This window comes from Cinclus cinclus, chromosome 14 (genome assembly GCF_963662255.1).
Source record: "Cinclus cinclus chromosome 14, bCinCin1.1, whole genome shotgun sequence".
NCBI lineage: Eukaryota > Metazoa > Chordata > Aves > Passeriformes > Cinclidae > Cinclus > Cinclus cinclus.
Window position 1 is genome coordinate 20,614,116 of NC_085059.1, and position 21,767 is coordinate 20,635,882.

General features: G+C 52.8%; 1 protein-coding gene across 2 annotated transcripts in view; it reads left to right on the top strand.

Moving 5' to 3' along the window:
* The window catches only part of ARHGAP26 (Rho GTPase activating protein 26), a 104,354-nt gene that overhangs the window by 76,926 nt on the left and 5,661 nt on the right, over nt 1–21,767 (top strand). Inside the window, exons 21-23 of one of the 2 annotated variants that reach the window (XM_062501958.1) lie at nt 15,550–15,660; nt 17,459–17,550; nt 19,141–20,754. In XM_062501958.1, coding sequence (XP_062357942.1) covers nt 15,550–15,660; nt 17,459–17,550; nt 19,141–19,229 — 292 coding nt within the window. In that variant the 3' untranslated portion in view covers nt 19,230–20,754. Of the gene's footprint in view, nt 1–13,070; nt 14,471–15,549; nt 15,661–17,458; nt 17,551–19,140; nt 20,755–21,767 lie in introns of those variants that run through there. The other variant, XM_062501959.1, reaches the window with a different exon arrangement.

Sequence of the window (21,767 nt, forward strand, 5' to 3'; positions counted from 1 at the left end):
TTCCCAGCCCTCCCACAGCCCCACACACTCCCAGTCCCCACTCACCTGGAGCATCCCCGTGCCCTGGGGTGGCTGGGTGCCAGTGGTGGCTCAGCTGAGATGGGTGCTTGGGCACAGTGATGCTGTTGCTTCAGCTGGGTTGGGTTTGGGGTTTGAGGTGCAGCTTTCACTCCAGCATTTGGGATGGCTCCAGGCCCTGCTGGGCTCTTACAGGAAGGTAAGTGTGGAACACACACAGGCTTCATCCAGCTTCACCATCTGCTCTGCTTCCATCATCCTCCTCCTGCCACTAAACGCTGAGCTGCAGCAGCCCTCTCCTGTGCCATGCCTGCTCCCTGGGGATCATCTCACAGGGGAGAGCTCTGGGGGCAGGACAGACCACCCAAAGGTAGGGCACCTCCAAATCAAGGCTGTGCTTTGCATATGGTACATACAGATTAAAAATGCTTCTCTCTCTCATTCCTGGTTGAAGCTCTGGAGTCAGTCACATCCCATTCCCCCAACAGGATGGCTTTAGTTTATCCTTCAAGGGGGAGAAAAATGGTGTGTCTTATGAGGTTTGTGAACCTGGGTCTTGCTGGGACTTTACAAGGACTGGTTGCCAAATTCAGTTTTTCAGATTCCAAGAGTTGCCTCTTCTTAATGATTTCTTACTTAGCGGAAGTTACAAAGGAATCCAGCAGAATAACTCAGCTAAAGCTGTGGGAGGGAGGTTCTGGTGAGTGGAGGCATCGTGCTGTTCCCGAGGGATTAGGTGAGCAGGCTGGCACTGAACCAGGTGCTCGTGCCAGTTACAGAGCCTTTAGTTGTGGGAGTGAAACAGGGCTGAGCAGGACAGCACAGGAAGCTCGTGGCTCTGACAGTGCTGGTGGCATTTGGTGCTTTTCCACAAGTCCAGTTATGATGAGACAATTTCTGCACGTGCAGGAACATAGGGGGTTTTGGTCTGTGTTGAGCTGAAGGTTGAAATATGGATCCTAAGGGGGCTAATACCACAGGGTGTGACCCCAAATATTTAAATCAAATATCTTTAATCCAATCTTTCAGTGAAAAATGAAGCATCTAACTTGATTTTATTCTGACTAAGCGTGTATGGATGTCAGACCCTGTGCTTGCCCAGGAGCAGGGGCTGTGCCTGTGTTTGTGAGAGCTCTGTGGGGCTCTGCCCTCGGTGGGACTGGGTTTGCAGTAGTGAGGATGAGGGGGGTGAGGAGTGCTGCCAGCAGCATGTCTGTCCCCAGCCCTGCCCCGTGGCTGCAGGCTGGGCTGGGGCAGGGTGTGTGAATGGTGCCAGTGTCCTGCTGCTCCACGGGGCTGCCCAAATAATAATGTCCCCATAAAGACACTTCTGTTTGTCCAGGCAGCTGAGAAATGTGGGCTTTGCAGAGCCACGCACTCTGCCCCGGGCTGGGGCAGCTGGTGCTGCTGTGCCAGGGGTTCTGGTGCTGCCCTGGAATTACACAAGTTAGGATCTGTGGCCATGGGGATGCTCTGGAGGTGCCTTGGGGTTTGGGCTCCTTCCAACACGGCCAAATCCTTTGCTGCTCCTGTGAGACATATCCTTGAGCTCTGCTTCAGGATATTGGTTTTTTTTCTTGTGTTCTTCACAGTTTTGTGTAATTTTTAGCTGTGGAGCAGGGCTGTTCTGCTGGGGAGTTGTTCAGGAGGGGCTGTCTCCTGGCAGCCCCTACAAGCCAGGAGCCTGTGCTGGCCCAAACTGGAAAGCTGCAGGGAAAGGAGTTGTGTCATTCTGAAGTTCTTCATTCCTACTAAGGAATCCTACTGCTATTCCTGTGGAAATAGCTCCTGTGGATTGCAGAGGGAGGCTCCTTGGAGTGCAAAGTTGAGGCTGCAGGCCTGGGGAGTTTCTTGTGTCCCATTTTCAGCCGTGAGCGCCACTGAGTCCAAGGTGGCCTTTAAATGTGCCAGCTGTAAATTGTGAGCACCATCTGTGAAATGAGAGATGTTTGTTTGAGCTTCTGTTTACAAAAGCCCTTGGCTCCCTGCTAAATGCTCCTGTATCCCCCAGGTCTGCTCTGCTGGGAGCTGTGCCAATTCCTAAATCCCCCTCGTGAGCGAGCGTCGCTTCTTCCTCTGCTACAGCAGTGGCTGTGCTGGGGCTGGGGTCCCTCCACCTTGGTCCCCCTGTCCCCCTGCCCAGGCAAATGGGCTCCTTCTGACATGCTTCCCCTGGAGCACAATCCAGAGTCTCCAATCCAGAGGGAAATTGCTTTGCTGCAGGGCTCAGGCTCTTCCTTCCCAGCCACCAATCGGGCTTTTACGATGGGAATGCATTTATTTATTGGGGCTGGGTTTATTTTTATGGAAAAACTGCTCTGGGCAGGAGTTGTACTGGGTGAGTCAGCAGGACTGCTGTCCTGTGCCAGGAGCTGTCACTGCAGCGGGGACCAGGGCCACCAAACACTGGGCAGGGATTTGTGCCCAAAGCAGAGCTGGGTTTCTGTGTCCTATTGATTTGTGAATCCTGTTGGGTGTCCTTATCCTGCCCCTGCAGAAAGCATCTTCCTTAGGAAACAGCCAAGCATGAAGCCCTGTGTTCCTAGCAGAGATGTGTTCTTCAGCTGAGGTAGGGGAAAAGACGAGGGAATGGCTTCATACTGCTAGGGGAGGGTTAATTGGGATACTGGGGAGGAATTGTGAGGGTGTGAGGCCCTGGCACAGGGTGCCCAGAGCAGCTGTGGTGCCTCTGGATCCCTGGCAGTGCCCAAGGCCAGGTTGGACATTGGGGTTGGAGCAGCCTGGGACAGTGGGAGGTGTCCCTGCCATGGCAGGGGTGACACTGGGTGGTTCCAGCCAAGGAGGTAAAAGCAATTTAACACCTTCCCGTGGTGCCTGCCACTGTTCCCAGTGCTGGTGCCCATCCTCACTCTCAGGCCCAGGGCATTGGTGGATGGGGCCAGGCTGAGCCCCCACACTGCCAGCCCTGGCCCAGGCTGATGCTGCCCCTCCTCTACCCCAGGGACTTGGCATTTAGGGAAATAATAACCTTGGGAAACTCATATTTAGTCAGTACATGTCTATTTGCATTTAATTTCATTTTCTCACTGACCAAGTATGGCTATTTCTTGCCCTCTGTGGGTATGGAAAGAAATGAGGAGCAGATCTAAGGTCTAGTGGTCATGAAAAAATAACCCAGTTACTCCAAGGAAGAGTGCTTATTCCCACATAAATAAATCTTCATTAGGCATCCCAGTTAAAACTGAACATTTCTCTTTCCATGCCTGAAAATGAGTGAAATTTCAAATATGACTTTCTCCATCAGGGACTTCTCCAAGTGGCTGGGAGGGAACTGTGGGGCAGGGGGACAGCACACCAGAGCTGTGGGGCTGGGGTGATGCTGCACCTTCCTCCCACTGCTCCATTCCTGTGCTCTGCTCTGAAGGCCCTCACCATCCCAAATCCAAGTGCAGCATCCCAGAATCATGGAACCACAGACTGCTTTGGTTTGGAATGACCTTCAAGCTCCTCCATCCCATGGACAGGGACACCTTCCAATGTCCCAGGCTGCTCCAAGCCCTGTCCAGTCTGGCCTTGGACATTTCCAGGGATGGGGCAATGGAGCAAACAGGAAAGGTTAGGATTTTTATTTTTTTAAAATGGTCTCTTAAAAATGCAGGTAACTTTGACAATTATCATCTGGGACACATGAAAGCAAAAGCATGTGATGTGAAGCAAACAGACCTTTAAATGCTGCTGGTTCCTCTGCTGGGGAGCTGGACAGAGCTGCAGGAGAGCCCAGGCTGTGCCTGCTGTGCTGTGCCTGCCCATCTGTCCCCATCCAGAGGGGCTGGGGTGAGCCAGAAATGAGTCCTTCATCTGCCTGACCTCCAGTTCCTGTCCCTGTGCTCCCAGGCCCTTGTTCTGCTGAGCTTTCATGGCTCTCTGCTCCGTGGCTCCTGTTGTTTATATTGCTGAAGAATAATGGCAATTAGAGGTGCAGAGGCACAGGAGTGGGTCCCACCCTCTTCCTGCCTTCCCGGCAGCCACTTTGGGAATGTCCCTGTGAAATGGCATCTCTGGGACTCCTGTTTAAGAAATTTGGTCATAAATCAAGTGCTCCTGTCCCTGAGGAACCTGGATTCTCACTCGTTCTCCTCCCACCCTGATGCTCAGCCCCACTTTAATTTGGAAAACGGCCAGGAAAATGCACTGTGCTTTGTTTTGCTCCGTGTCACTATAAAAACAGTGACTTAGGCTCAGAGGGGTCCAAATCAGGAGGAATTTATCCATGGAAGGGTGGTCAGGCACTGGCAGGGGCTGCCCAGGGAGGTTTGGATCCCCATCCCTGGAGGTGCCCAAGGAAGGGCTGGAGGTGGCACTCAGAGCTCTGGGCTGGGGACAAGGTGGGGATTGGGCACAGCTTGGGCTTGATGCTCTTGGAGGTAATTTCCAGCCTAAATGACTCTGGGATTCTGTGTGGATGGAGAGCTGGTGCCCAGGAGGGGTCCCAGGAGATGGTGCTGGCAGGGATGGGGCTGCCAGCCTGCTCTGGAGGGCCCTGAGTGCTTCTCACTGTAGCAAAGACGTTTCTATTTCACTTGAATTTCATTTTCTGGTTCTCTATTCACGCGAAATTGCAAAGCAAACCCTGTGCTGGGCACGGACGCTCTGCCTGGTGCATTTGGGGTGGGGAACGTGGAACTGCGAGGAAATAGGAACTTGATTAATTGCGAGGCTTTGGGCAAAACAAAGCTGCTGCTTCTTCCTTCCACTGCATTGTGGCTGCCTGGCCGGGAGCCACTGTGGCTCTGGAGCAAGCCAAGAGCTGGGAGAGGCGTGTTGGGGCCAGCAGAGCAGGGCTGGGGCTCCCTGGGGACCCTCCCCTGCTGCTGTGTCCCCTGCTGCCCTTCCTTGGGGGGAATGACTCCTGGGCACCCTTGGGTGACCGCAGGGAGTCCCAGCTGCAAACTGGGGCTGGGTGGAAGCATCTCCCTCCATCCTGCTCCTGCAGCCACTCAAAGCTCAGCCCAGACCCCAAAACTCTGGTTTTGTGCCTAATCTGGGTTTGGATGGCCAAGGCCAGCCCCGAGGGGCGGATCTTTGGGCTGCCAAACAATAAATGGCATTTTTGGGGGATTAGGCAAAATCTTGTAATTGGAGCAGCTCCAGAACAGCTTCATCTAAATTTCTCTTTAAGAGGAGCAGAGCAGTTCCCAGCTGTGGTCCTAGGCTGGGTTTTACACCCAGTATCTGTGGTTCCAGTAGAGTGGGATGGGATGGGATGGGATGGGATGGGATGGGATGGGATGGGATGGGATGGGATGGGATGGGATGGGATGGGATGGGATGGGATGGGATGGGATGGGATGGGATGGGATGGGATGGGATGGCTGGAGCTGGTGCAAGAGGTGCCCTGGGTGGCCCCAGCCCTGGGTGCCCAAGACAGGCTTTTCCTGATTGAAGTGTTGCCTTCCAGGCAGGGTCAGGGATTATTTCCCTTCGCCTCGATCCCTCCTCGTGTGGCTGCTCAGGGTTTGCATCTTCTGTGCCTCAGACAGGGTTGGTTTGTGCTCAGAGATTGCTGCCAGGTCAGAACAGAACCCGCCTATCTCCCAGTCATCTTACTTGAGAAAAGCTCCTAAAATTCCCAGTCTGCTGCTTGGCTGGTTCCAGATGACATAACATTCAAACTATCTTATGACTTATTTATTTTTTTTTTTTGGTGCAGACTGTTGTGAGGATGTCTGTGTGTTTGTTTCTTTTAGAGCAGTTTTAGCTTGGGAGTCCTAGATCATGCCTGTGGTGAGAAAGCTTCATAAACCAGAGTGATTCAGGGCTCTGGCAAATGTTCTTAAACCTGGCTCATGGAAAACACAGGCAGCAAACTCAGTAGACTCCACAGATAAATATACTTGAGGCTTAGTTGCTGATGGCTATATAATCTTTAAATTTATATCTGTATATGTATATATACATGTATATGTACAGATGTCATGTAGAAGGTTGAAATTTATGATCTTGGAGGTCATCAAAGTCCAGCCTTAATGATTCTATGAATTCTTTCCCTTGTTGTGCTTAAAGAATCCAGGATTTATTTTCTAAGCATCTGTATCCTTCCAGGAGGTATTTTAAGACGTGTGGAAAAGAATGATGCTTGTGGGCTGCAAGGGTTTGGGGAGGGCAGAGGGAGGGGACGAATTTCCACTTGAGGTGGGATGTTTCAGACTGTTTGGGTAAGAGAAGCCCCCAGCAGTGGGATCCTGTGTGCCCCAGCATCTGTGTGTGCTGCTCCAGGCTGGCAGGAGGAAAAGGTGGGGTCTGTTTTCCTGCTCTGTGGGCTTTCCATGGGCCCTGGGGTTTGGCACAACAACTGTGCAAAGCTTTAGCTCCTTCACTTTTCTGTTGGACCTTGGTCTAGAAACCTTCCACACGTTGAACTTGAAAATGAAATATAAAATGTAAATAACATAATATATAAATATATAACTATAAATATAAATATAAATATAAATATAAATATAAATATAAATATAATCTGCAGCCCTGTGGCCAACCCCATGTGATCCAGTGGTCACATATCAAAATGTTTTCTCCCAGCTCATCCATTCAAACAAAGGTAATTTGCCAGGCTGGGAGCCCCTCTGCTAACACGAGCCCACCCTTTGCCCTTCCCCAGCAGCAATGACTTGGGGGTGCCTCTGAATCCTCTGCCTTGCCCTGGCCATGTTGCACTCCTCTGGGTGGCACAGGGGGTGTGTGAGTGGCTGCAGATGGACAGACAGATGGACAGACAGATGGACAGACAGATGGACAGACGAATGGCCTCTTCAGAAGCTCCTGCAGCCTGACTCCCACCATCCCCAGTTTTTCCCAGTGCTGCCCCTCAGATGTTTCTGCCTTTGGAGAGCTCTGTTCTGTTTGGGTGATGCTCTGGGGGCATCCAATGGTGCTTCTCGCAAGCTGAATTAAGATTTCCTTGCAAGAGTCCTAAAAAAGCATCTTAAACTTCAGCCACATATGATGGTTAAGAGGCAGCTTTCTGGAAAGCCTTTGGAAAAAAAAAAAAAGAGATCTTGCACGCCACTGCTTTCCCAATTCCTGTAATTAGTGTGGAGATGGCTGCATAGCAGCATCTTCTTCAAAGAAACTGCCTCAGACAAATATTGGCTAATGGAAATTTTACTTTCAAATGGAGCAGGATTTGAAATCCATCCCAGTCACTGTGGGGGGATGGATGCAGGAATCAAAGATACTTCACCAAAGCCTTCCCTGGGGCAGTCACAGGCACTCAGCATCATCATCCAGGCCTCTCTTTCTCTTTTTTCTCTCCTGCCTGCCTTCCCCCCTTTGATTTTGGGGTCCCGGGGTGTTCTCCTTGCCCCAGCCTGCTCAGCCCCCACGTCCAGCTCGGCTCCCAGCCCTGTGCAGTTGATGTCCGAATTTCCTTTGGGCAGAATCTCAAGTGTGAGCCCAGCCAAACCTTTCATTGAGCCTGCTGAAAGCAGGATGATGGCACATTAGGACTTCCTGCCCCCTATAAATGTCACCTCAGGTGAAATATAGTAGAGAAATGGCCGAGTGCATTCTTTGGTTCCTCATTTTGCAGGGAGATCAAATTCAAAACCAGGGATGTAGCCCAGACTCTCCTTTGGAAAAGTCTTTTGAGGGCTCTGGGAGTGTTTTTGAGGCAGTGCCGGGCTCCAGCCACACCACACAGCACTGGGAGTGCTGAAAGCATCCCAGAGCTCCAGCTGCCAGGGCTGGAAGGGGCTGGGGTGGCACAAGGGACGTGAGCAGGGTGCAGATGGGGACCACCCCCAATCCCATTTCCCAGCAGAAGGCTGACAGCTCCCCAAAGGGATTGAGGAGAACAGGGCTGCTGGCTCACAAAGACATCGTGTCTCCTCTGAAAGGAGATCCTTGTGCCTAATTAATCTCCTAAATTAGCTGGAGCTGTAGGGCTGCTGCTTTCCCCTCACCTGGGGGTAACCCAATCCCACGGGTGCTGTGCAGACACTGGTGACAGGGCAGTGCTAAGCTGGGACATTGTCAGCAGCACCAGAGCTGTCACCAGGCTCCTGCCTGCCCCCACACCCTGGCACCGTGCCCCAGACCTGGGCTGGGAGTGGGATCCTGCAGGGAACGTGTCCTGGCTGGGCAGTGGGAAGGGAACTGGTGGGAGAAAGGAGCACAGATCCATCTCCTGGTGTTGTGTGCACCAGCACTTGGGAAAACATGAGTGCTGGGGAAAGAAGAACAGGTTGTGTCACCTGTGGGGCTGAGGAAAACCCCTGTGGCTTCAGACTGTGCCGTGCTGAGGAGGGCAGTGGGACAGGGAAGGGAGGTCAGGGTGGGAATGGCTCCCAGCTCCAGACAGCTCCCAGGGCTCCTATGGAGACCTCGGGCAGCTGAGGAGCAGGGGAAGTTTATTCCCTCTTTTGCCACAAAGATGCTCTGGGGACTGGAGCCAGGATGGGAGAGCTCAGAGCCCCTTCCAGGGTTTGAAGGAGAATTGGAGGAGAAATTTGGACAAAGGTCCAGAGTGAGAGTGGGAATGGCTTCCCACTGCCATGGGGCAAGAATGGATGGGATTTTGGGAAGAAATCCTTCCCTGGGAGGGTGGGCAGGGTGTTCAGCATACCACAGGGTGCCCAGAGCAGCTGTGAATCCCCTGGATCCCTGGTAGTGCCCAAGGCCAGGGTGGATATTGGGGCTGGAGCAGCCTGGGACAGTGGGAGGTGTCCCTGCCATGGCAGGGGTGACACTGGGTGGGATTTAATGTCCCTTCCAACCCCTGCTCGGGTTGGAGGTGCTGGGTGGACGGCACAGGGAAATTTGGGAAAGCACAAGGAATAAGAAATGGAAAAATACCCAACCAGAAAAAAAAGGTGAATTGAATGTATTAATCTTTGCTGTATTTGATCACTGGGAAGAGTTCTCCAAGGCTACATGCCCAGCTTGATGGTAGAGAGAGAAATTGAGGCTGGGCCAGTAAACTGGGAGGGTTGTGGTGCTCACACCTCCCAGCTGGGCTGCATGGGGAGGGGATGTGGGGCTGCAGGAGAGTTCTGGTTAGAGCTGCTGAGGCAAGCATGTCATTACAAAGTTTGGTGGTCTTAAGGGGAAAAACGATAAAAAAGAATTTAGAGCTAACGTGGTGTTTCTTTTGATATATATGATTGAGCTGGATTGTTTCAGTGTTGTGGTCTTTGGGGTTTGCAGTGAAATGCTCTGATCAGCTCTCCTCACTGGTGTTTGCAGAACGCTGCAGAGCAAAGCAGCACGAGGCCAAATGGACAAAACGAAATCAGGGAAACCAAGAAAATGCAGAAAACTATTAGGCAGTGGCTTTACTCATCCATTATTCCTAAATCACCTTCTCTGGCCCAAGTACTCCCCATTGTTTGTCCCACTGTGTGTGCCCTCCGTGGGCAGTGTTGGCAGGGAGGAGATTTACACACCAAAAAATGACAGTTTGAGCCTGTGGTGCTAATGAGGCTCAAAAAAACTGTCTTTGTTTCCTGTTAGAATCTGAGCCTGGAAGTGGCCTGCTATTAAGTTATGTGGGGAATATTCCTTGTCCAGAAATGAATTTTTTGCAGCGGGGAATAACTGTTCTGGTCGTTTCCAGAACCCGATTAAAAAGTGAAAGGAACCTCTCCTGCCTTTGGAGAGCTGGCAGTGCCAGCTCCTGGGGGGAGTTGCTGCTGCCATCCCAAATCTGTGCCCTCCTTGGGCACATCTGTGCCTCTGCCTTGGTGGCAGAGCAGGATCCCCCATCGCCTGCCTTGGGCCACCTGGGTGTCCCTCCTGGCTCCCTGCAGCAGAGCAGGGCTTGGCCTGGGAAATCGGGACCAAATGTCCTCCCTTTGCACCCAAAACCAGGCTCCAGGGTGGTGGGGCAGCACGGGGTGGGTGCTGCAGGGCTGGGCAGGAGCCTTGGGCAGGGGTCAGGGCTGTCCTCCCCCGGGGCAGGTGGTGGTGGCTGGCAGCAAGGACAGCATCCTTCTGTATCCCTGAGCTTCCCTGCAGCTCCCAGCTCCCAAAAGGAGGTCACCCTCAGCCACAGAGCTCAGGTTTAGCTGCTCAGCAGTGCCCCGGGGCACAGGATGTGTTTAACTCAAATATTTGATCCTCCCAAGCCCCCCACAGCTGAGCTGGGAGCTGTGATCCCACAGGGACTTTAATTTCCTTCATTTTCCAAGGATCCCATATGGTTGTTGGGGTGGCAGATGGGAGAGTTTTCTTTTCAGGGGGATGTAAGATAGCAGTGCATTGAATGCCAGAATGGAGTGAGATTTCTGGAGGGCTGCTGAGTTCTGCTTAATTGCAAACAGAAATTGTTGGTGACTAATGCACCCAGCCTTGCAGCATTATCTCATGTCAGAAGCTGTGGTACGATGGAGAAGCCATGACTAAGGCACTGGCTCCTGATTTACCAACACTTCCCTCCTAAACTGCCACTTTGGCTCCCTGCTGCCACATCACAACTTTTCTATTAAGTGCTTTAACACCGTTTGAAAACACTGGCTTCAACATAAAACCCTCCAGCCTGATTTTTGATTCTGCTGAGAGCCTTTTGGGCAGAGAGGAAGAGTGAGGGGGTACAGATGGAGCAGAAAATGCAGCTGATGAGCAAAAGGTAGAGTGAGGTATTGGGAAAAAAATCCTTCCCTATGGGGATGTGAGGCCCTGGCACAGGGTGCCCAGAGCAGCTGTGGCTGCCCCTGGATCCCTGCAAGTGTCCAAGGCTGGGTTGGACACTGGGGCTGGAGCAGCCTGGGACAGTGGGAGGTGGGCAGTGGGAGGTGGGCAGTGGGAGGTGGGCAGTGGACAGTGGGAGGTGGACAGTGGGAGGTGGGCAGTGGGAGGTGTCCCTTCCAGTCCTGGATGGGCTTTAAGGCCCCTTCCAGCCCCAGGCCATTCTGTGGCTCTGTGTCCTGTTCAGGCTGGTTCATGTGGACCTGTGGCTGTCCCATCTCCCCCTGCCTGTCCCAGTGCTGGGACCACGTGAGAGGGTCTGCAGCTTGCTGGTGATACTGGTAATTCTCTGTTTCAAACAAGCTGTGCAGCTTTTACTGAAATGCTATTCCTTGTTAAGATGTCACGATGCTCCCATCACCTGGAGCTCACCTGGCACCAGGACACCTGTGCTGCTATCAGGACACCTATGCTGCCACCAGGACACCTGTGCTGGCACCAGGACATCTGTGTTGCCACCAGGACACCTGTATTGGCACCAGGACACTGTGCTGGCACCAGGCTGGGCCTGCAGCTTCCTTCCTGCAGCTCTTGCTCACGCTGAGAACTCATCCACTGCTGACTCTCTGCTCTCTCCCTGGCTCTCTCCAGCACTGGCAGCAGGCTCTGAGCTCCGTGCCACAATTCTGTACCATAGCAGCTCTGTCATCTCCTCCCTCTGCACCATCCAGCATCATCTGCACCTGGAAATGGCAGTGTGGGACAGCAGCTGCAGCTCTCCTCCCCAGAGTCAGAACTCATCCCAGGCTCTCTCTTGTCCAAGCGGAAAAGCTTTTAGATGCTTTGTGAAATGCCTAAAGCAGGGAGATATTCCCACACGTGGGAAATCAGCCAAGCAGCAAAGTGACAAGACAAGCCCATGTGCTGGTGTCATCAGGATTACAGAGGGACACGTCCGTGTTGTTGGAAGGAAGATCCTGAATTCTGTGCTGATGGAGATGGGGACTGCTAAATGGAGATGTGGGGAAGGTCTGTACTGAAGAATTTGAGATTTTTTGGACCAGTTTGGTCAAGTGATGCTGACCACAGGCCGTTTTAGCTGCTTATTTCTTTAAATGTGTCATTCTTTCCACCCAAACGAGCGTGCAGCAGCTTTACTCCTGAGACAGCAACACTGCAGAAGAGTTTAACATCATTTTTCTTGCATTAAAGTACCAAGCACAGGAAGAGCCCTGCCAGGCTGGAACCCTGTAAGCTGGTGGTCAGGTCTGGGGCGGTGCTGCCAGTTCCCAGAGTTGCTTCTGGAGCCCATCCATCACTCCAGGCTTTGCTAGGACCTGCAGCGCTGCTTGAGCTCCATGAGCTTCCCAAACCCAGGCTGCCTCCCATTTCATGTAGGCAACAGAGCCATGGCTGCTGGTGAGCTGCAGTCTTGTCCTTGTTTCAGCAGAGCTGAAGTGCTCTGGCATTACATAAAGCTGTAATTTTCTTTTTTCTTGTTACCTTTGAGAAGAACCTTATGTTCTGCAGCTTTGTTCTATAGGAATAGATCAGGGAGCAAAGGGCTTGGTGGTCCTTGATGTATTTTACTGCAGTCAGGTACTGATCATGTCAGAACAGGAATATTGTTGTTTATTCTTGAGGTGATTTCATGAAAGGGCTGGAATGCATCAGTGGGCTCTGCCCATCCATAGCTGTGAGATGTTCTGTGGCAGAAATAGCCCCGAGTTCCACAAAAATAAACAAGTTGTAAACATGTTTGAAGTGGAACTGATGTCCTCTCCGGAGGAGAACAAAGCAGCAGAAGTTGGCTGGAGACCTGCTGAGAGGGGCTCTGAGAGCTGCACATGCCCTGGGGGCCAGAGGCAGCTGGGTGGAGGAAGAGGAATGAAAGAGGCAGGTTAGGAGAAGAGATCACAAAAGAAATGTTTTAGCTCCAGCAACTCCAGCAGAGTCTTGAAACAAGAGTTACTTTCTTCTTTTTTTCCCCCACGTGTTTGGGCAGCAAACAAAGCATCTGCATGGGAAAGGCAGCATGTACAGGAGGCAGGGAGGAGGATTTAGCTCCTAAATTCATTTCCAAGTTTGTGTTTGTTGGAAGAGTGGGATTGCCGGAGGGACACACGGAGTGGAAGGTGCAGGTGGCCCTGTGGCACAGTGCCCTCCTTGTCCTGCCCATGCCCAGCAGGGCTCCCTCCCTTGGGATCACAGTCGGAACACCAGGAAGGGCAAGAGCCTCAGGATGCCTTGAGCTACAGACTCGTGGAGTTTCCCCAGCTGCTTCTGCAGGGGAAAGGTCCATTCTCACCTTGGAAGATTCTAATTTGAGCCATATCTTTGTTTCCTGCTTCTGATGGTTTTGGTTCTTAGCAATTTTCTCTGTTTTGTTTCCACTGTGCACCCAACAGGAAGAGCCCCTCGCAAAGCCCTCCCGAGTAAGAAGAAGGAAAAAAACCGTCCAGCTGACATTTGCTGCCTGCAGGCGGCAGCCAGAACTTCCCCCCAGCCTCTCACCTCCTCTGCTCTTTTTGTGAGAAACAAAGGAATTTGGATCCTCCAACAAAACTGTTTTCCAAAACGCCGGAGACCTCGGGATAGCCCCTTCCCTCATGAGCACTGACATCTCCAGCCAGGCAGCACTTGGGGCTGGCAGTCACATAAGCTCAGGAAGGTGATACTCAAGCAGCAGCTTGGAAATAAGTACCTGTATTTCATGGGAGGGAGGTGAACCCTTCCTACCCATCATACCCCAGGGTCTTTCAGCGCTGGGGAGCAGCTCAGGTGGGCCCTGAGCTGTCCATGGGTTCTTCTTGAGAAAATGTTCTGGAAGGACTGGCAGAGAGCAGCTCAGTCACTGTAGGACCACGTTCATCTCCTCTGTGAGCTCCTGATGGGCACCAGGTGCTCTGCACACCCCAATGCACACGCTGGTGTCAGTGAGCTGTTTTCTGCATGGGCACACAGTGCTGTCTGTGACAACAAGGATCCAAAGACACCAAAATCCTGCTCCCAAGTAGTGATAACTTCTTAGGCAGAGGCTTGCCCAAGTGCTGGTTCTTGGTCTCAGGCTTTTTTCCCTGATGACTCTGAGAATCCTGCTGGTTGCATTCCCTGCTGTCGTGAGTGGAGTGATGACAGAGCAACCTGAGGAGGAACGAGAGCTGCATTCTTTTGCCATGATTTCATCTCAAAAAGTGCAGTAGCAACTTCTAGTCCGGAGGCCTGTGCCACTGGATTTTCCTTCCCTTGTGCAGTGGAGAGGACCAGGGCTGGTGGCAGGCACAGTGGCCATCCCATGTTGGCACACTAGTGCCATGTCACAGTGGCCACTCCGAGCTGGACAGGCTCAGCCACATTTTGGTCACCAGCTCATGGCCTTTCCAAGTCCCACCTTGGCCAGTCTCTTGGAGAAAGGAATTGCTAGGCCATCTTTTTTAAAGAACTGGTGCTTAAAGGGGTAATTTTGGCAGTTTGGGATGACTTGGTGACCTTGGTAGCACCTCCTGTTTGGGGTGGGACTAGATGGAGTACCTGGTAAGTACCAATGGCTGTCAGGTTTGGTAAAGACTAAGGAAAACTCACTTTTCAAAAGATGGACAGTTTTGGTGATAGAAATACTGAGGGATTGTTTTTAAATAGTGGTGATTATTAGCAGAATGTGTTGAGGATCTGGTTGATAGCCTGCCTGACAGCATTCCCTGTTGCCCAGCCTCTGGTGAAGTCATGCTGCACTCACTGCTGTATCCCATTTCTCTTTGTGTGTAATCTTCTGACATAATAAAGGTGTTGCCTGTAATTTCAGAGGGAATTAATCAGTGTCTGTTGATTTCAGTGACACAGCTTCTGCCAGGAGTCAAGCCAAGAGTTTGGCCTTAAGCAGAGATGGTCCAGTTTCCAAGGGGAAAGCATCTGTGTCATAAATATCTGCTGTGGTGGCAGGCAGAGGACACTGGGGAAGGTTAAACGTTGGTCTGAACTCCTGTAGGACTGAGGTTCTCCAGTGTTCTGGAGCCACCACTCCCTGAGTCCCTCCCCTGTACCCCAGGAGTCCCTGAGGGATAAGGACATCCTGGGGCTTGTGCCCTGTCCCCACCTCATCACAGACCTGTGTGATCAGAGGGACTGTCCCTCTCTCAAGGACAAAACATAAGTCATGATGCTTTTACAAAACTTGTTTTAACAGAGGCATTTGGAGTGTGGAGAGGGATTTCTGGTGTTTTATCAGGAATGGAGTCTCTAATCTGAATTGGATAGGGAATACAAATGAGTTGCTAAGCAGAGAAGCAGTAAATGAATCAAACTGGTATTTTAGTACAATAATTGCTTTTTGGTGAAACTGAGAATTACTTGAATTGAACAGTTTGGAAGGACCCAAGAACTTCAATTACCAGTTCAGTAACTCCATCCAGCTCCAGTTGAGAGCTGTGGCTTCAGGAATCAGCACAAGGAGAAAAAGGGATGTAAGAAATGGAAAACAAAATCAGTTTTTATACACTGAATGTGTGAGCACCACGAGTGACAGACAGAGGGGGTGGAGGCATCATTAACGTCCAGAAATACCAGCAGATATTTCTGGCAGCTCTGGGGGAAGCACGAGGCAGGTAAGTGGCCGTGCTGCCAGCACAGACCCTGGGCACACGGGGTGCCAGGTGTGATGGACGGGGCAATGGGCTGGGGGTTCACTGGAGGAACCAGCTCTCATTGTCCAGACAAACGCAGGCCCAGCCTTGAAGCACTTCCCAAGGCCTTGGCACTTCATTTCGTGGCCATGTCTCACGCTGGGGCTGTTCCCAAGGCACTGCTATCGTGGGCTGTCGTCCCTGTGTCTCTCGGTGCCGTTTGTTGCTGTGGTTGCACGTTGATAAAGTCTCTGGTTATGTCTTGCAGCCCTCAGAATCCAAGCCCAACGTCACCCCTGTCACCGTCCTGGCCCATGTTCTCTGCGCCATCCAGCCCTATGCCCACCTCCTCTACGTCCAGCGACTCATCCCCCATCAGGTCTGTTGCACAATTTGCTTGGCTTTTTGTTGCCTTTTTTTTTTTTTTTTGCTATTTCTGTTGAATTTCCCCGGTTTCCCCCACTTCACTTCCCTTTCCTTTGGCATCCTGCTGGAACCCTCCCAGCACAGCTGTCTGCACTCAGCAATGGGAGATTTCAAAGCCTCCTGCCCCAGGGGAGCCCCTTGGAGCACCCTGAGCCCCCCGGGCCAGGGGAGCAGGGTCTGTGCTCAGTGTCACTGCTGGGCTTGGCTCAGCTCAGCTCCTGTGCTGGCTTTGCTCTGCTCTGCAACAGGTAAGAAGTGTACTGTGAGGAGTAAAGAGCCTTTGGAAAGCTCTGCCATCCCTGGTTTTCTGGCCACGGCCTTGACTGGGATCCCAGCAGGGTGATGGACACGGGGCAGCACAGGCTGCTCTGTGCCCAGGCTAGAGGTCCTTGGGCATCACTGGAGCGTGGAGCATGGTTCTGGAAGCTGCAGATGAAGCAGCACAGGATGCCCGGCAGGTCCCAGAGCAGGGTCAGGCTGAGCTGTGTGCCAGCCCCGTGGGGTCCCCCTGTGCCCTGGGGTGCCTGGCACCAGAGCAGGCACTGCCTGGGGGTCCCGTGCCCTTGGCACTGGTGATGCCATCGTGCCCTGAGCGCACCGTGATGCTGAAAACACCTTTTGTTTTTCATCTGGTGGTCTCAAGCACTCCACGTAAGCGGTGCCTCCTCGGCAGTGAAGGACCCTTGGAGTGGGAGGATTATTTGCCCATCCTGGTTTTGAAGTGTTTGGGAGCTGCTCGTGTCAGGCAGCTGGAATTTGGAGAGGAGAGGTCTCCATTTTGGGGCTCTCTTTGCAGCAAAGCCAGAAGCATTTCCAGCTCCTGGGTTTGGAGTTTGGTGTGAGGGGGAGCTGCTCTTGCCATGAACTGTTGCTACTTCCCTGGGCTCATCCGAGGAACTCGGGGGAACTTCAAATCCTCAGGAAGATAAAGAATAGGTAAAACCACTGATCTGAGAATGGTGACACCTTGTTCCCACCCCAGCAGCTCCTGAGGGCACTTCATCACTTCCCTTGGCTGTGCCACAGCTGGGCAGCAGTGCTGGATGTGGCCAGGGCCTGGCTGGGTTGGCACTGGCACTGTCACCACGGCCTGGCAGTGTCCCAGCTTTCCAGCAACCCTGCTCCAGCCCGAAGCTGGGAAGGACAGGTGGGGATTCCAGGTTCAGGGACAGCTCTGTGTGCCTGTGCTGTGCCTGAGGAGCCCTGAGGTGCCTCATTTTCCTCTCTCTGCCAGCAGTTTGCTCCATCCCTGGCTCTGCCTGCTCCATTCCCCTGCCCTGCAGCTTGGGCACTCCAGCAAAATCTAATGGCTGTTAAATCTGTTTTTTTACCTTCAGGTACAGGCTTTAAAGAAGTGCAGCAAATTCTTCACGGACCTGCTTGGCTTTCTGTTTTGAAATAACCTTCCCCAAGTGCTAATTCTTGTGAAATTCTCCTTGTGGTCGCAGCTGCACTTGGACGGGTTTGGCAGAGCGGGGCCGGTGGCAGTGGGTCACTGCCAGCACCTGCTGCCACCTCTGCTCTGTGCCAGCCTCTGCTCAGTGATGGCCCCTCAGTACAGAACATTCCAGCTCCAGCCTGGAGCTGTCTGGGGACCCCTGGCTTGGGTTGGTTTTGTTCGGGCACCAGCCTGGGCTCCAGTGCAGGCGGTGCCAGCTGGGCTCAGTCTGGGATTTGCGAGGTGCTGGCTCGTCCCTGGAGCCCTCGGGCTGTGCTGGTGGCCCTGTGCCCACTCGTGGCCTCTCTTGCAGCTCCCCCCTGCGCAAAGCCCGTGCTCTCTACGCCTGCAAAGCCGAGCACGACTCCGAGCTCTCCTTCACCGCCGGCACCGTGTTCGACAACGGTGAGTCCTGGGGACCCCGCTTGTCCCACGGGGGTCTGGGGCTCCACACCCCTCCTCTGGGATTCAGGGAGACCCTGGTGAGCTGTGCCTGCCCCTTCCCAGAGGGTTCTGTGAAGGGGAGATTAGATTCCGGGTATCAGCACCAGAAATACTCTGGGGAGTTGCTGCGATGTTTTGTGCAGGAGATGGGAAAGCCACGTGGTTTTTTTCCCCTCTGGATATGAGTTCTGGAGCAGGTGGGCTTTGCTCACTCAGACACCACACTAATGAGCACAGATTTGGTGTTTCTTGCACCAAGAGTTTGTGCTTCGTGGAACTGAGCAGCTCCGTTTTAGTTATAATCCCAGTTTTATAATCCCTTTTTACTACTTTCCAAGTCATTCTTGGCTTTTAAATGTTAAGCATTGTCATTTGGGAAGCTGCTACCACAGGCGCTGGTTTTGCCCTGGGATAGAGAGGCGAATGCAGCAGAAAGGGGAGGAGAGTGAATACATGTGAATTAAAGACAATCCTTCTCCAAAGCAGCTCCATAGTCATCTTATAAATAAACACGGTCTTCCCTCTGAGGGCCCGTGGGAATCAGAGCAGCTAGGAGGGGAACAAGTTTGAATTAAATACATTATGTTTGCTGATAAAAATCAATGGATTATTCAAGGGGAAAAGTACACAGCGTGTTCCAGTCACTCAGCAGCACAGCCAGGGCTCACGTTGGCTGGAGGTCGTGAGGTGGAACCAGCCTGGCTTGGTGGGAGCCTTGCTGTGATCAAGGGGCTTTACAAACCCCAGTGAAGGCAAAGGGACCTTGGCAATGCTTGGAGACAGGTTCTGGTGTGAGCTTCTGTGAGGCTGCACGTGCCTGAGCAGCAGCCTGGTCCAGCTGGGGTTTGGGGCAGTAGTGGCACTTGGAGAGCTCTGGTTCAAATGGACCTGACCCCAAACTCTGAGTGAGGGAGTGAGGGCAGACCTGCAGAGTCACAGGAGCCCAGGGAGCTCCAGGAGCTTTGGAACAACCACTGCCCACCTATTGTGGGAGGGGGGATATTCCTCTGCCTGCAGGCGTAACCCTGGCCAGGCTCCTGCAAAATCAGCAGATTTTTGGGAGCTGATTGAATAAAGGAAAGCTTTCGAGGACTGATGGGGTTTCTGATTGCACACAGTCAGGTTGCAGGGTTTGCTCTCTCTCTCTGGGATTGTTCCCTAATGCAATTTCCCTCCCAGCCTGGGCCCAGGCCAGCAGGGATGTGCAGAGTTACCATGTGGTTGAGTTAGCCACGTTCTCTCCAACTTCCAAGGGATCTTGGGTCAGATCCGGAGGAAGTGTTGAGCCCTTGTTTTTATCCCAAATACTCCACTTCCCTCAGCCCAGCAGCCCCAGGGAGTATTGGGAGCCTGCAGTGGGATTCACTTGGTGAAGGAAAGGCCAGGGAATCCCAGGGAGCAGGCAGGGGCAGAGCACTTCATCTGCCTGAGCCCCTTGGTGTGTTCACAGAGCTGTGGAATGGTTTGGGTCACAAGGGGCCTTGAAGATCACCTTTAACTCTGCTAGTTTCCTTTCTTAAAAATGAACGCAGCCTTCCCCTGTCTCCACAGTTCACCCATCCCAGGAGCCTGGCTGGCTGGAGGGGACCCTCAACGGCAAGACAGGACTGATCCCTGAGAACTACGTGGAGTTCCTATAACTGTGGGGTGCACAGTGCCCCTGCTGAGCATTCCATGGCATCCATGGCCAGTCCTGCAGGCCCCTGTGCCACGGTGTGAGCAGGGTGAGGACAGCCCTGTGCCTGCTGCTGGATGTTTGTGTGGATCAGACGTGGCCTCTCCTCCCGTGGTGCTGCAGGGGAGTGCTGCTGGGGAGATGGAGAGACCCTCCAAGCCCCCATCCCAGCGATGGAAAAGCAGCCAAGGCACGGCCAAGCGCTCCGAGGGGCTGAGCTGAAGACTGGGAATGGCCCCTGAGGTGGGGGTTCCCTGCAGGGGGACATTCAGGGAGCCCAGGCTCCCACCCAGGAGGAGTCCTGTGCTCCCAGAGCCTTCCCTGGGCTTCCCCGGCTGCCCCAAGCACAGCTGTGTGTGCTGCCGGGGAGCACCCCGAGTTCTGGGGGCAGGGGAAGGGCTGGGGGCCGGGCAGCCCTGGGAGGTGCCCCCTCCCCGTGCCACACCAGTGCCAGCTCTTGCAGGCAAGAGCGAGCCCCGGGTGGGCTCTGCGGGGCTCGGGGCTGGCAGGGCTCGCCAGGAGAAAGGATATTTTGGACCAAACCTCCCAAAGTCTTCTCTTTTATTTTCAGGATTTTGATTTTTGTGGGGTAACCTTCAGTCTGTGCCAGGTGAGCAGCCCGTGCTCCCCAGACAAACCCCACTAGTGTTGTTTTTGTGTTTGGTAGCTCCCCTCCCCAAATCTCACTGTACAGACACATCTGTGCTCCCACCAGCTGCTGCTGTGCCCTGCTGGAGCTGGAGCTGCCTCTGCCTCTCTCCAGCCGTGTTTTTCAGGCCTCTCCTTGCTTGCAGCCTCGTCTGTGCCAAGTCTGTGCAGTGCTGGTTGTGCCAGGTGAATTATTTCCATCCTTGCAGGGCATTTTCTGTTGGTGATGGGGCTGTGGAGAGCCAGGGACCAGCCCAGCTCCTGCCTCCATGGACACACCACGAGGGCTCAGCAGGGCCAGTGGGCAAAACCCCCTCATCATTCCAGGTCCTTTGGAAGGGGAGGGTGGGAGAAGGAGCCCTGTTTGACTGCAGAGCCGGGATTTTGAGAGCTGGAATCATATTTTATAAAAAGAAATTCTCAAAAGAACCCCCAGGCCCTGGCGCTGGGGATGGATGTCGTGGCTTTTTGTAACAGTTTTAAAAACTCTGAGTGACTGAATTGCTCTATGTGTCACTTTTTATTTTTGAAAAGATTAATGTATAAATAGAGTATCTTAAAATATTATGGGGAAAAGATCTATATTTGATATTTTTAGAAGAGCTGTAATGAGAGGAGCAAAGGACATTTGAAGCTGTCACTGAGAGGCTCCAAACCCCCCTACCCCCAACCTGGAGCTGCTGCTTCCTTCACTCCGTGGTGTCACCTAGAGAGAAGGCAGCTGAAATTTCAGCCCTCTTCACGTTTTTGTGCACAGTAATTAAACTTCCTGGGCTTTTGTCTTGGGAAAAAAAGAAAAAAAGAAGAGGAAAAAGGCAATCATTTTTTTCGTGCTTTCCAGGGTGAGTGGCACAGCTTGTTCCCATGGGATCCCTCCCTCTCCATAACACTCTGACCCCTTGGGGAACACTCTGGGCCCCTCACTTGTCTGGTGTGGTTTGGGCAGGGGTGAAGTCCCCAAAGTGCCTGGTGCTCCCTGCTCTGAGGTGTTGGATGAAGAGGGTGAGAGGTTTGTAGGGATAAAATCTGGTGTTTCCCTAGCTGGGGTCGTTGCTGGTTCATCTCCATCCTTGGATTTTATAGCCAACTTTTGTGCTGTTTCTTGGCTTTCTTGAAGCCAAGGATGAGGCCAGGCTTTATCCAGCCCTGGCATCAGGTGGGGCTGGGCTGTATCCAGCCTTGGCTTAGGATGAGGCCAGGTTTATCCAGGCTGTGGCTGCTGCTGGGACCTGGGGCTGGCCTGGGCTGGGTGTGTGAGGTGTGTGTCCCACTCCCTGGGGGTGGGACAGGCATGGGGAGGGCTGATGGACAGGATTTCAAAACACCCATAATATTTCATGTGTCAGCACTACTTGTGTTTGTAACTGGCCTGTCCCTCCTGCCTGCCCGGGGTGCTGCCAGAGCAGAGTGCTGGGGATGAATGGGAATTGCAAACCTGCCAGGAGCCCTCCAAAAGGCATTATTGGCATTATTTGGGGCCAGGGCATTCAGGGCCCTGCTTAGCAATGCTGTGTGAGCACCAGCACCACGCCGCTCCCGCCGTGTCCCCACAAAACCTTTCCATGCAGGGTCCCCCTTTGGCTCCTTGGACACTCCAGTTACTCTGAGAACAGAGTAAAATCCTTCTCAGAGGCACTTGGGAGCTTTTGGATGTGCTACCTAGAGAGTTTCTGGGAACAAAAGTCCCACTCAGATGTATTTATGGGATGTCTCCTGGAGGAAAGGAAATCGCACTGAGGCAGAAGTTATTGCTCTTACAGGAGAGCCAGTGGAATATTTTTTTTTTAATTAAAATTTTCCAGAAAGAAAAACCTGTCTGGAACGCTTACTAAATGTTCCCATTTTGGGCCAGCTT